Source organism: Salmo salar, chromosome ssa05, assembly GCF_905237065.1.
Source record: "Salmo salar chromosome ssa05, Ssal_v3.1, whole genome shotgun sequence".
Classification (NCBI taxonomy): Eukaryota; Metazoa; Chordata; class Actinopteri; order Salmoniformes; family Salmonidae; genus Salmo; species Salmo salar.
This window is the reverse complement of record NC_059446.1, coordinates 27942508-27958432: the sequence shown is the minus strand read 5'-3', so window position 1 is coordinate 27958432 and position 15925 is coordinate 27942508. Positions and strand designations below refer to the sequence as shown.

At 41.5% G+C, this 15925-nt stretch overlaps 1 protein-coding gene across 2 annotated transcripts in view; it reads right to left on the bottom strand.

Annotated features, from left to right (window-relative positions):
* LOC106604525 (platelet-derived growth factor C) overlaps positions 1-15328 on the bottom strand; it is a 65411-nt gene extending 50083 nt beyond the window's left edge. For both annotated transcript variants that reach the window (XM_014199211.2, XM_014199212.2), the window contains exon 1: positions 14420-15328. In XM_014199211.2, coding sequence (XP_014054686.1) covers positions 14420-14591 — 172 coding nt within the window. In that variant the 5' untranslated portion in view covers positions 14592-15328. The remainder of the gene's footprint in view (positions 1-14419) is intronic.
* Between the last annotated feature and the right edge of the window lie 597 nt (positions 15329-15925).

Here is a 15925-nt window from a genome sequence, read left to right as displayed (position 1 = left end):
AAATGTTAGAGAAAGATAATACAAAAGCGGAATTATAATTGCAGAAGCATGTACTAAAAGCTTTGATTTTATCTTTAGAGATCATGAATATTCATGTACGAATGCACTTACAGAAAAAATGACTGTCTAATTTCCTTCTAGATGGATGCCTGAGAAACAGAGGTTTGCTCAAAATCACACTTAAATTCAAATGCAGTCTTAAAAATGCAAATTTCCATCTTGGTAAGCATTGTGACTCTTATGAGAAGAAACTGCAGTTATGTTTTTTCATTATTTTTTCCACCTTTATTTAACCAGGTAGGCTAGTTGAGAACAAGTTCTCATTTGCAACTGCAACCTGGCCAAGATAAAGCATAGCAGTTCGACACATACAACACAGAGTTACACATGGAATGAACAGAACATACAGTCAATAAAACAGTAGAACAAAGATAACAAAAAGTCTTTATACAATGAGTGCAAATTAGGTAAAATAAGGGAATTAAGGCAATAAATAGGCCATGGTGGTGAAGTAATTACAATATGGCAATTAAACACTGGAATGGTAGATGTGCAAAAGATGGATGTGCAAGTAGAGATACTGGGGTGCAAAAGGAGCAAAATAAATAAATAAATAAATACATACAGTATGGGGATGAGGTAGATAGATGGGCTGTATACAGATGGGCTATGAACAGGTGCAGTGATCTGTAAGCTGCTCTGACAGCTGGTCAGGGAGATGGGAATCTCCAGCTTCAGTGATTTTTGCAGTTCGTTCCAGTCAGTGGCAGCAGAGAACTGGAAGGAAAGGCGACCAAAGGAGGAATTGGCTTTGGGGGTGACCAGTGAGATATCCCTGCTGGAGCGCGTGCTACGAGTGGGTGCTGCTATGGTGACCAGCGAGCTGAGATGAGGCGGGGCTTTACCTAGCAGAGACTTGTAGATAACCTGTAGCCAGTGGGTTTGGCGACGAGTATGAAGCGAGGGCCAGCCAACGAGAGCGTATAGGTCGCAGTGGTGGGTAGTGTATGGGGCTTTGGTGACAAAACGGATGGCACTGTGATAGACTGCATCCAGTTTGTTGAGTAGAGTGTTGGAGGCTATTTTATAGATGACATCGCCGAAGTCGAGGATCGGTAGGATGGTCAGTTTTACGAGGGTATGTTTGGCAGCATGAGTGAAGGATGCTTTGTTGCAAAATAGGAAGCCGATTCTAGATTTAGAAGTAGTTGGTGAACCAGGCGAGGCAATCATTTGAGAAACCAAGGCTGTTGAGTCTGCCGATAAGAATGTGGTGATTGACAGAGTCGAAAGCCTTGGCCAGGTCGATGAATACAGCTGCACAGTAATGTCTCTTATCGATGGCGGTTATGATATCGTTAATGACCTTGTGCGTGGCTGAGGTGCACCCATGACCGGCTCTGAGACCAGATTGCATAGCGGAGAAGGTACGGTGTGATTCCAAATGGTCGGTAATCTGTTTTTTAACTTGGCTTTCGAAGACCTTAGAGATGCAGGGTAGGATAGATATAGGTCTGTAGCAGTTTGCGTCTAGAGTGTCTCCCCCTTTGAAGAGGAGGATGACCGCGGCAGCTTTCCAATCTTTGGGAATCTCAGACGATACGAAAGAGAGGTTGAACAGGCTAGTAATAGGGGTTGCAACAATGTCGGCAGATCATTTTAGAAAGAGAGGGTCCAGATTGTCTAGCCCGGCTGATTTGTAGGGGTCCAGATTTTGCAGCTCTTTCAGAACATCAGCTATCTGGATATGGGTGAAGGAGAAATGGTGGGGGCTTGGGCGGGTTGCTGTGGAGGGTGCCGGGCAGTTGACCGGGGTAGGGGTAGCCAGGTGGAAAGCATGGCCAGCCGTAGAGAAATGCTTATTGAAATGCTCAAATATAGTGGATTTATCGGTTGTAACAGTGTTTCCTAGCCTCAGAGCAGTGGGTAGCTGGGAGGAGGTGCTCTTATTCTCCATGGACTTTACAGTGTCCCAGAACTTTTTTGAGTTTGTACCGCAGGATGCAAATTTCTGTTTAAAAAAGCTAGCCTTAGCTTTCCTAACTGCCTGTGTATATTGGTTCCTAACTTCCCTGAAAAGTTGCATATCACGGGGGCTATTCGATGCTAATGCAGAACTCCACAGGATGTTTTTGTGCTGGTCAAGGGCAGACAAGTCTGGAGTGAACCAAGGGCTATATCTATTCCTGGTTCTACATTTTTTGAATGGGGCATGCCTATTTAAGATGGTGAGGAAGGCACTTTTAAAGAATAACCAGGCATCCTCTACTGTCGGGATGAGGTCAATGTCATTCCAGGATACCCCGGCCAGTTCGATTAGAAAGGCCTGCTCGCAGAAGGTTTTAGGGAGCATTTGACAGTGATGAGGGGTGGTCGTTTGATCGCAGACCCATTACGGATGCAGGCAATGATCACTGAGATCTTGGTTGAAAACAGCAGAGGTGTATTTGGAGAGCGAGTTAGTTAGGATGATATCTATGAGGGTGCCCGTGTTTACGGATTTGGGGTTATATCTGGTAGGTTCATTGATAAGTTGTGTGAGGTTGAGGGCATCAAGCTTAGATTGTAGGATGGCCGGGGTGTTAAGCATGTCCCAGTTTAGGTCACCTAGCAGCACGAGCTCAGAAGATAGATGGGGAGCAAGAGATGTCTAGAGATGGGAGGAGCCCAACTATGACCTCTAAATGACTCCACACATGCAGATGGCTGGTTTTAAAAAAAGGTACAGTAGCAATTGCTTCAGGGTGAAGGGGACAAAGGGCATGTCTCAAAGTTCTGATGTTGCTACTTCTCTTCCTGTCATCGACTTCAGCTGTTCAAACCTAAAAACTCTGGAAGTGAAATAATATGGAGGATGCCTGCTGTAGCTCTTTAACTAGGCAAGTCAGTTAAGAACAAATACTTATTTACAATGACGGCCTACCGGGGAACAGTGGGTTAACTGCAGAACGACAGATTTTTACCTTGTCAGCTCAGAGATTCAATCCAGCAACCTTTCGGTTACTGGCCCAACGCTCTAACCACTAGGCTACCTGCCACCCCATCATTGCAGTAGAGACAAGGAAAGGAAGCCTCAAGGAGAGGACTACTGAGACACCCATAGGGCACTATAATTTAAAGGAAGTTTAAAGGGCAGATATTATGTAATTACTTCGATTGACTGAAGTACTTTTTTCCTTTTTTAAACCCACTATTATTCCTCATAATTTGTTATTTAACCATGTCAAATCAAACGTTATTTGTCACATGTGCCGAATACAACATTCTTACTTACAGGCCCTTAACCAACAGTGCAGTCAGGTCTTTAATGATGTCAGGTCTTTAACAATGATGTCAGGTCTTTAATGATGTCAGGTTTGTGCTAATACCACCTTTCTCCTTTTGTTTGCCTTTTTTATACACTGGAAGGTAAGATTTTTTTCACAGGTGTGAGGTGTTGACGTGTTGTATCTACAGCACATTTCTGACACACCCTGACTGCCCTACAGTTCCTCTAGATGCTTGAACTGTATGAGTGCACTCAAGATGAAAGATTCCTCTTGATTAGTCATTCATCATTTTGAGGAAGTTAGTTTAGTGAGATTAAGAAATCACAGAAGTAGATTACAAATGCATTTTAGGAAATGATTGCAAAACAACATCCATCATAACAATGTCACACCTTGAAAATGTCAAAAAGTATATCTTGAGGCGTTTGAATTTAGCTCCTCCTGTCACACTTTATCTCTGTGAGATATTGAGAAAACAAGCAGAGCCTCGTACGATTATTTTCACAGCTCCACACCATGACATTACCCAAGATACTCTTCTCTTGCTAAGGTAACATGCATGTGTCTAGTATCTTCACACTCACGTCACTGTACTGACATGGTTTCAAGTGATATAAGATGAAAAGTTATTACTTGGCCCACTTTTTACCAATTATTGTGGTACAGTATCTTAGGGTTATGATTGTTATGTTGGTACCCCAGGACCACAGTATATTATTTACCATCACTATGTACATAGTATCTGACTCATTACTGGGCCTATAAAAATCCATTGACACCATCTGATCTCCAATCTGTGCCAGATACAAGCCAACTCGATGACCTAAGGCCTGTCAACAGGTGGGAGGGGAGACAAATTGTAGAACAAACTTTGTCCCGTCAAGCTGAATAGAATGAAAGATGGAGTTTGACAAATGGGGTGACACATGATAGATTGGGCTTGTCAATGGCATCTCAATAGCCAGCAGGGCTCCTGGGTTATTTTAATTCTGTCATCTATGAGAAACAGCTGAGCAGATGTTTGGCTTGCCGTTGGGAAAAAAATTAAAAAGGGTCTCGCACCTTTACTGATAACCGGAGGACCTGTCGCCAGACTGCAATTGATTCAGATAGAGATTGGTTGATAAATTCGACCTCCCTTCAGGTGCTGCTGTAGCTCAATCTTTACCTTGTTTTCGGTTTGTCCTTTTCCCACCCTGACTGTATTATCAGTAGCTATGCATGTGTTAGCACTAGCACGGACTGTTGCCAAAGGGATGATAGCCCGTTGCTAATGTTTCCAAATGTATCACCTCATGATTTACACCCTCCTTGCGTTAATAGGATTGGGAGTGAAAAGCCTGAGACAATATTAAGCTTTTTTATATCTGATAATGTCATTCTGCATTGTCAGACAGTCATGGCCGCCAATGAGACAGACCTACCCTTGCTCCATTACAATCAGTCTGCTAAATCAATGTGCCTTCATCAAAAAAAGAGATTCCCGAATACATTGACAGGCCATCTACACCGTGCACCACACGTATCTCCAGAACACAGTTGCTCAAATCATTACAGTGAGTCTTACCGAAGAGCTAGCTAACAGCCCACTGTGCATTTCATTCCATTTGGGCTCTGGGAAATGGATACCCCTCCCAGGGGAGCTAGTGTGGGTACTGCAAGGGGCAGCATATGTGTAGCGTACTGAAAACCTATTTGTGCTTTGGGAAAAGCCATGCATTCTCCAAATAGTATGTGTGATTGGGTTACGGACTCCGTATGCTAGTGGCATACTGTCATATATCAAATCCCACCATGTGCAAGGCGATATAATCCAGCTACTCAGGACACTGGTGAACCCGTGATTACTGGGACAGGTGCTTTTTTACTTTTCCTACAAATGTATTATGGCTGGCATATTTCTGGTCTTAGGTTAATGGTTTCTCGATTTTTCTCACTCAGTTCAGATGACACCCAAAGCAGAAAGAGTCAGGATTTGATTTCTATAGATCCACTTGAATTATAGTATAGCTTAAATAAGTGGAACTGAGAGCAAGCAAGACAGAAACAAAATATGAACCATATTATGTGCACTCATTGTACCTACCTCTAGACTTCAAGGTGTGTCATAGGAACCTCGCATGGACCCAAAGCTAAGTCATTGAAAATGGTGTGGAACTATGCAAGATTAATCATAATTTTGAACAGCATTAAGCTCCCCCACTCACTCACCTCACTCACCCACCTCACTCACCCACCTCACCACTCACCCACCTCACCTCACTCACCTCACCTCACTCACCTCACCTCACTCACCTCACCTCACTCACTCACTCTAGCTATATGAGGCCAGGCATGTGAGAACAATTGATAAGGGGCTCCTGTAAAACTCTTATCAGTATATATGTAACGTCTGTCTTCGGGTAGAGAGGACCAAGGCGCAGCAGGTTGTGTGCTCATCTTAATATTTATTTTAAATAAAGACTGTGAACACGGAAAAACAATAAACAAAGAAACGACGACGACAGGAAGCAGTTTAGCAGGCTATACACTTAACAGCAGTGCTAAAGACAACTACCCACAATTAACAAACAAAACACATCCCTATATATAGGACTCTCAATCAAAGGCAACTACAAACACCTGCCTTCAATTGAGAGTCCAACACCCAATTACCTAACATAAAAAATACTAAACTAGAAAGAACATAGAAATACAAAAACATAGAACATAACCCAAAACCCGGAAATAATAAATCAAACACCCTTCTAAACAAACCACCACCCCGAACCACATAAAACAAATACCCTCTGCCATGTCCTGACCAAACTAATCACAAATAACCCCTATACTGGTCAGGACGTGACAATATAAGCTCTATACGTGACCCTATAAGAGACAGTGGACGGAATAAAGGGCTAATACTTATTTTCCATGTTCAGACTTCACATCTCAACCTGCAGCGAGAAGTTGATCTTGCTCTGATATCATAATTCATGCGTAGCAGATCATGCATCACTATCTCTCAGAATTACCTTAGAAATTAGCTCAGTTGAGATAATAATTGCCTAAAAAAATGTACAGCATATCCAATAACTGTGAGGAGAGGACTTTGTTTGCTGTGTTTCAAACATAGTGGCACCTTCAGATTGTTACAATGGAGAAGAACATGCGGGTGGAACAGAGGGATTTGTACCAAATTGCTGGGTCAGTAGCAAATTTCCTACCAATGAGTGTCTTTCATCTCAGTCCTGCCACCCTGAATCATACAAAAAGTGAGGCTACATTGTTATTTTTTGGTGCTTGTGGGATGCTTGAGGCATATATTGAAGTCACGCTTGTAAAACAATCATAGATTTCTTCAGGAAATCCATGGTCACAATTGGAGTTTATAATAATTTATAAGAATGGTCATTTGTGAATACAGTAGTCTGGTTTGCTGCCTGGTCAATGATTGAAACAAAACATGTGTTTACATGTCACATCTGAGTAATTCATGTTCTGTGAACATTTAGCATAGCGACCACCGACCAGTCCCTCACTAACCAGCTGTGATCTCCTACCAAAGCAATAAAACGTTGTTCCCTTCTCTGCAACATGCAAGCACAGAATCAACAACAAATATTGGCTACCATGCTGTGTTGTCATGTGTTGCTGCCATGCTATGTTGTCGTATTAGGTCTCTCTTTATGTAGGGTTGTCTCTCTTGTCGTGATGTGTGTTTTGTCCTATATTTTGATTTAATTTCTTTTTAATTCCATTCCCCCATATCCACAGGAGGCCTTTTGCCATTTGTTAGGCCGTCATTGTAAATAAGAATTTGTTCTTAACTGACTTGCCTAGTTAAATAAAAGGTTCAATAAAAGAAAAATCCATCTGTATATTACAAGCCACAGCTGCACAACTTTTCAGTACTTGTCCGGGGTCATGCTCCTTGTCAATCAATCGCAAGGTGACGGCTGAGCCCCACGCAGTGAAGAGGAGATGGAACAGGACACTTTCAAATAGTTCTCTGACAGGGGTCGATGACATCTGCCAAACTATGTAGACATACCCTCCAGAGATGGTAACCAAGGTCAACTCATCACATCTACCCTCTGCCAAAATTGTAAGTCCAATGGAATTCAGTTTGCTTTCAAAACAGCTAATATCCCCCACAGACAGCTTAAGTCTATGTTAGTGCAGGGCTGTTCCAGCGATGTACTAATCGCAGGTTGACGTTTATTGTCATGGGTCTTGCCCTGGAGGCAGAACTGCACGGTTTCCGCTAGATCGGCCAGCTCCAAAGTCAAAATTGGCTATATCATTAAAATTCATGAAAACTAAAATTAGCTTTCGGTCTTAATTTAAGGTTAGGTTTAGACATTGGGGTTAACAGTGTGGTTAAGGTTAGGGTTTAAGGTTAGGGTTCAAATCAGATTTTATGACTTTGTGGCTGTACCAGCTAGTGACCACTCTGCAGAGCTGCCTCTAGTACATTAGTCATCTCAATAAATGTCAACCTGCGTACTAATCCTTAAACACAGTTACAGGTAACCCAAATGTAATAAGTTTGGAAACGTCAATATGAGCTACATTGAGAGGAAGCCCCCGCAAGAAAAATGCCCTAATTACCCAACAGTAATGCACTGATTATGTCAACAGTAATATTTACACGCCATATTTAATTCTCTCGTGCAGTCGTTTCAGAAATGCTTTCTCCTGAAGACATTTTCCAAGGAAATGTCGGCCTATGCAATGTTTCATGTAATGACACAATAGTTACATGTAGCCAATTTCACCTCAATGACCCGAGTAAGGTCAATGTTTTTGAAAATGCCAAATTGATTATTTCAAGTGTGCAATGAGCACATAAACCACTGGCAGAAGTGCAGCTGAGAAACAAGAGGCTTGAGGAAAAGATGCTGCCCAGCAGGAGATGACAGGTATTTGCGCTGACAGGTTATCCTGACTTGAGGCAGACATACTCCACCCTTCATGTCTAGACTGCACCGGGCAGACTTTCTTCTCTCTCAAAAATGTCAATGTTAGCGTTGGGCTATTTACAGTGGCGTGTTTATATGACCAAATTTATGTGCTCCTGATATTTTTGTCTCCTCTGGGAAACGTGGTGCTTGGACTCGGTGGTCGGCTCCAAACCGAATAGATTTTCAGCTCTAGGCCTAATTCAAAGAAGGAATAGATAAAGAAACACTTGCTATATTGGATGTGCTGTAGCAATTGTTCAAAGGCAGCTGATAACATTCATTAAATTCTACTGCTATCTAAGAATCTCTCTTGAATTTAAGTTTCAATGAGGCATTTCATTTTGCAGGAAATAAGGAAAGTCTCTTACAATGGAGCAATAGGTTTTCATGTCCATGTTCCTGGTCTAGGATTGGTTGGCTTTGTGTCCCGACAGTAATTAAGTCACTGGTTCACAGGTGTAAAAATGCAAAAAGTTACAATGAAATTGTCCAAATTGAAGATCTAAAACTGTATTACGAACATGACACTGCTATTTATAATTTGCATGAATCCATAACTGGCATTGACACTCAGCATGCTGGCTATAGTTTGGGTCTGTAAGGCCTTGACTGGTAGATTAAGTTGAGGACACTAATGTTCCCTATCCATATAGTATAGAAAGACTACTCCTCACTTACTCTTTAAAAAGGACAAGAAGGGAATGTATTGTGATACAAAAAGAAAAGGCATGTACCGTTACAGAACTGTGGCTCGATGGGTGACCCTCCCCACAGAGACATATCAATGAGAATGTCAAGATTTTTTTTAGTTGTGTCCTTGAAAAAAAGACTCTCAGGATGCTGACCTGAAGAGGACATTGATTCTGCTGAAAACAATCGGTCCTTACAAAGTACCTGGGGGTAATGTTGATACTGCAAGTGAGAGAGAAGCCACCGCCTGCCTGGAGAGGCTTTTCTCTGCCAATGCAGAGCTTAAAAACCTGTGACCCAGTTCCCTTGAGAAACTCCCTCCTGCTTGGGGAGAATGTACACTCGCTGCCCAAAATGACAAACAGCAGGCAGGCGGTGGCATGCTCGCCTGCCAAATACAGTTCTCCGACGTTCAAGTTGTGCTGACAGCAAAAACATAGACACTTATCTACTGTTAGTCCTCACTTGAGACTCTGAGGTGGTGAGAGGGGAACAAGTCTACATGGACTGCTTGTGGAGAGACTGACTGTGTTTGGTGTCTCAGTGAGGAAAGGCTCTTGTGTGGTCAGTATATTTTCTGGTCTATTTGTGTTGCAATGTCCTTACAAGTGTGTAAAAAACTACCCATTTTACTTTTAGGCATTTTTTTGTTGCCGGTGTAGGCCGACTACCTTAGTGCGAGTACCTAACTGTACATTGTTACAGTACATTAGTTCACCCTGAGAAACTTATTTAGAGAAACATCTGAACCGTATTAAAGAATAACTTGATATTCCAAATCCTTTTGGTGTTGTTTCACCAGTTTACAGCTATACCGTAATTTCAAATAAAATATAAACTTAACCACTATGGGATCCACTTAACACAACAACAGACTGGTACCGTGAATCCCAGCTGACAAACTGGTAGCTGTCAACAGACTGGGCTAACAGCTATATAAACCACCCTAGTGAGTCCAGCACACATTGGGTAATCATTGCCTGATAGGGAGAGGTGTTACTTCCTAAACAGAGCAAAACATGCAATATGCTGACTTCAACAAATCCCACACCACACACAAGGCTATGGGTTTGATTTTAGGAAATTATGCTTGTCTCTGTATGGAACTACACAGTACATTAAGTTAAAAAAAAGTTGGTCAAATCTCCAGATAGATAAGGCCCAGAGAGTGACTTGAGATTTGCAAGAATAACTTAAAGTTTGATGCAACTATCCATTGACGTCAACGCATGATACGAAAGTTCCACCTCCATGTATAGCTACATCACAAGTCCTATTCATGGTCTGCAATGACCTAACATACTACAGACCATTATGCATGTTGGTTCCTTATCGTCTGTTTGTTTGTTTGTATTGGGACCTTTTGAATGCACAATGCACTTCTGTGTCCCCAGACTAGAGGTCGACCGATTAATCGGAATGGCCGATTAATTAGTGCCGATTTCAAGTTTTCATAACAATCGGCAATCGAATCGGCATTTTTGGACACCGATTATGGCCGATTACATTGCACTCCACGGGGAGACTGCGTGGCTGGCTGACTACTTGTTATGCGAGTGCAGCAAGGAGCCAAGGTAAGGTGCTAGCTAGCACTAAACATATCTTATAAAAAACAATCAATCTTAACATAATCACTAGTTAACTACACATGGTTGATGATATTACTAGTTTATCTAGCTTGTCCTGCGTTGCATATAATTGATGCGGTGTCTGTTAATTTATCATTGAATCACAGCCTACTTTGCCAAACGGGTGATTTAACAAGGGTATTCGCGAAAAAAGCACTGTCATTGCACCAATGTGTACCTAACCCTAAACATCAACGCCTTTCTTAAAATCAATACACAAGTATATATTTTTAAACCTGCATATTTAGTTAATATTGCCTGCTAACATGATTTTCTTTTAACTAGGCGAATTGTGTCACTTCTCTTGCGTTCTGTGCAACAGAGTCAGGGTATATGCAGCAGTTTGGGCCGCCTGGCACGTTGCGAACTGTGTGAAGACCATTTCTTCCTAACAAAGACAGCCAACTTCGCCAAACGGTGGATGATTTAACAAAAGCGCATTTGCGAAAAAAGCACAATCGTTGCACGAATGTAGCTAACCATAAACATCAATGCCTTTCTTAAAATCAACACACAGAAGTATATATTTTTAAACCTGCATATTTAGCTAAAAGAAATTCATGTTAGCAGGCAATATTATCTAGGGAAATTGTGTCACTTCTCTTGCGTTCATTGCACGCAGAGTCAGGGTATATGCAACAGTTTGGGCAGCCTGGCTCATTGCGAACTAATTTGCCAGAATTTTACATAATTATGACATAACATTGAAGGTTGTGCAATGTAACAGCAATATTTAGACTTAGGGATGCCACCCGTTATATAAAATACGGAACGGTTCCGTATTTCACTGAAAGAATAAACGGTTGTTTTCGAAATGATAGTTTCTGGATTTGACCATATTAATGACCTGAGGCTCGTATTTCTGTGTGTTATTATATTATAATTAAGTCTATGATTTGATAGAGCAGTCTGACTGAGCGGTGGTAGGCAGCAGCAGGCTCGTAAGCATTCATTCAAACAGCACTTTCCTGCGTTTGCCAGCAGCTCTTCGCAATGCCTCAAGCATTGCGCTGTTTATGACTTCAAGCCTATCAACTCCCGAGATTAGGCTGGGAATACTAAAGTACCTATTAGAACATCCAATAGTCATAGGTATATGAAATAGAGAGAAATAGTCCTATAACAACTACAACCTAAAACTTCTTACCTGGGAATATTGAAGACTCATGTTAAAAGGAACCACCAGCTTTCATATGTTCTCATGTTCTGAGTAAGGAATTAAACGTTAGCTTTTTTACATGACACATATTGCACTTTTACATTCTTCTCCAACACTTTGTTTTTGCATTATTTAAACCAAATTGAACATGTTTCATTATTTATTTGAGACTAAATTGATTTTATTGACGTATTATATTCAGTTAAAATAAAAGTGTATTGTTGTAATTGTCATTATTACAAATATATATATAAAAATCGTGCGATTAAATCGGTACCGGCTTTTTCCGGTCCTCCAACAATCGGTATCGGCATTGAAAAATCATAATCGGTCGACCTCTACCCCAGATATCCATGTATACGTGAAAAGCTGCAAATTTCCATTGGCCTGTGAGTCCTATTAACCCCCCGTAATCCCCTAATCTGTCTGTTTCAGAACAGCAGCCCCTGTAATCATTGGCATGTCTTGCATGTTCCTCGGCTTCCTGGACTGGTGCTGAAAGAGGCTACACTAGATTATCCCTAGGTAATCTGCATCTCGTACTAAAATCTGCAGCTGGGTTCTTGAATCTTTGGAAAAATAGTTTCAGAAGTTTGATTTTGAGGCAGTTTCATTTGGCTGAAAATGCAATGCCAACACTCACTTATCATCCGCAAGATCGTGTAAAAGACACTGTAAACATTTAAGCATATTAACAAAATGTTAATTCATCAATAAACAATCCAACCTGAAGCCCAAAGTGTAATAAGCAACAATACAAGGTGAAGTGGTTTAATTAGTGGCTGAGCCTCACTGGAGATGTGAGCCAAGTGGAACAGAATGAGAATGTCATGGCCGATCGTTACTGCCTGACACACCTAGCAAATAGGACTCCATCTTCTGTAATAAAGATTAAAGCCTTTGTATCAGGTTGCATAACAACGGTCAACAACAACAGTTCCCTTGGAGAAAGTTACTGTAGTACAGGGACTGCACTAGCAACCACGCTGAGACTGATAGTAGAGTGACCACACTAGCAACCATGCTGAGACTGATAGTAGAGGGACCCTACTAGCAACCAGGCTGAGACTGATAGTAGAGAGACCACACTAGCAACCAGGCTGAGACTGATAGCAGAGGCACCACACTAGCAACCATGCTGAGACTGATAGTAGAGGGACCACACTAGCAACCATGCTGAGACTGATAGTAGAGGGACCACACTAGCAACCATGCTGAGACTGATAGTAGGGTGACTGCAACTCTCCCAGGACTGTCACTCTCCCAGTAACCACCACTAAACATGCCAGATAGGGCTAGCTTTCAGTATCAAATTGTCGCCGAGCATCAGCAATCAACCACACTGGAGCGCTGGTGAAACACTCACACGTCAGAGCCAAAGGTTACCGTTAGCCAGGGCCTTTATTCTCATTACATGTCTGGCCCCTGTTTGCCAATGGAGGAGCTGCATGCAGGAATATGAGATATGCAAATTAGGTGTTTGGGGTGAAGGGTAGCCTAGCGGAGGGTTGGCAGTTCGAATCCCGGGTCTAACGGGAAAAATGGGGCGGGAAGTGAGCTGTCAACCAGAGGGTTGCTGGTATCAAATCCTAGATGCCATTGCCTGCCGTTGTGCCCTTGAGCAAGGCACTTAACCCCCCACAACAACAGGTCCTCGGGTGCCCAGTGTGGCAGCCCACTGCACCAGTCCAAAACCTGTATATGGATGTGTATGTATATGTGCCTTTCTGAGGGGATGGGTTAAAAGCGAATGTCACATTTCGGTTGGACCTTATGTGCAATTGACCAATAAAGTGATCTTACTCTTAAGAAGAATGCTTAATGTTTTAAGTAAGACATAGGGTGACATATGAACTACCACAACATGAGGGGGCTGTGCATTAGAAATGTTTTGTTGTTGAATGACGCTATAATTATATGGTAATGATGCTGGTAAGTATTGAATAAACAAAGTTTGAGACAGGGAATCAGTATTAGTGTAAAGCAAAAATCTGCAAACAGTTTACATATAATAAACGAATGGAAAGAGTACATTGCTATAAGCCGCCTAGTTTACGCTTCATCAAATAATGTTAAATTAACTGCATAATTACCTGGATGCAAAAGCATAGGTTAGTTATGAATTTATGCACAGGTGTGCACATCCATGCACACAGGCACACACACACACCTAATCACAACAACAGCTTGATTCCAAGTTCGACATGCTGGAAAGAATAAATAATTTGCAGAGATGATTTAATTGGACAGTCTCTTACAATTTATGTATGTCTTACCACCATATTTATTTGACTTTAAAAGGGGAAATAACAACAAAACAAAAAACTATTTGACAGTCTAAATCAGTGGGGTTCAGAGGATAAGCAAATTACATCACCTGGAATGACTACCATTGAATGAATGGAGCCTTTTACAATCATAGAGAAAACCTCTCTCAGGGGACATTACATTTCAGAGGGGTTTCCCCCTTAAACACACACGGGCTCACTTGAAAGGTAAAGGTAATAATATCCACTTCCTATCCTGGATAATGCTGTTTGAACTGAATAAAACGTATTCATTCATTGCTGTTTAAACTCAAGCAAGATGTGCTTTGTAAGAGGTGTAGGTTTGAGTTCTGGAAGTTTATGTACGAGCAGGAATGGATATGTGAGAATTGTCCTTTATTTCCAACTCAACCCCTGTTAAAAGTGACAGCTAAACACACATTAAAAACACGCAACTTACCGTTGTGTTCCTTTAAACTTGGTTGTTGGAATTTGCTGACATGACTTGATTCAGTTTCTGAGCCATGTTGTTGGAGAAGCGATACAAACAGGATTAACAATGGAAGGATCATTTGGATTAGTGGCGGACAGCGATTACAAAACACTGTTGACGAGACGTTTAGTATCACCATGCACAAACGTTGTTTGGATGACAACAATGCTGTTTTGGACACATTTGTAGCGGATAAACGCAGAGTAAAATCGACATAATCTCATCCAAATACAGAGTCCTTTGAAAAAAAATGAAACGTCAAAAAAATCCCGTAATATCCACAAAAGGATAACTTTGAAACCAACGGCCGTCTCGCACGACAAACTGGTTCCGATGCAAGTGCGCACCTGTGGGGTATATGGAAAATTGGCTTGGAAGTTAGAAAGTTACTGCTGCGCTTGAACTAAATTACATATCCACTTTAAAGTTCCATCAAAGGCACCAAATTACTTATATATTGAGTGAAATGAATCGTAAATGCTTAAATCTTGAACTTTTTGTCCAAGGAGAAGTGCGATAGTGTTGCCTGCGCGCGACATTCATTAGTTTCCAAAGTCTCCGCCGTCTGCAAGTCCAATCCACAGATTTGCAGGCATTACAATAAACTTCACATTAACCGCAGATACCACAAGAGTGCAGTGCAATTCGATACAGTTTGTACAGTGGATGATATTGCAGAGCACACATAACTCCAGTTGTTTGGTGAGGTCTTGGCTCGGTGGCTGTTGACTGGAACTAAACTATGCTGGAGACTGGAGCTAAACTGTCGCTAAAAGTGAGACAACAAGGTCTGGATTTTTGGAAAAGCAGACTGCCAACTGAACTGACGACACAACAGGTGCTATACAAAAAGTAAAACTTCCTAGTGAAGGAAACTACCCGGGAAGTTAACTGTTCAGTTGCTGCAGCTCTCCTGGTGTATGTCCAGCTAGCACATTTGGTTCCTTGGAAGTTGTGGGAACATACGTTTTTGGTTTCCAGTTGGTTCTGGGAACAAAGCCATAAAACGGGTAAAACATAATGTTTTTTAAACGTTCTGAGAACGGAAGTGAACATTTTGCCTGTTCTGGGAAGTAAATGTTTAGGTTGCAGGGAGGTTCTCAGAACGTTTTACTATAGTTAACGTTACCTGAAAGTTTTCCTGTGAGGTTTTATTAACGCTCTGAGAGATTTGAACCTATAATCTTCTGTTCTCCATTTGTCATTTAGCACACACTCTTATCCAGAGCAACTTACAGTTACTGCATTAATTTTATGATAGCTAGGTGGGAATACCACAAATCACAATCAAAGTAAGTACAATGTTCTTCAATAAAGTAGTAAACAAATCAGACCTAGTAAGGGGGAAAAAAGTAAAGTGCGAGTGTTAGTTCACAAAAAGTACACAAAAGGGGGGTGCTGTGGGATAATTTAAGATACTCTTTGAAGAGGCAGGGTTTCAGATGTTTTCGGAAAATTGGCAGGGACTCTGCT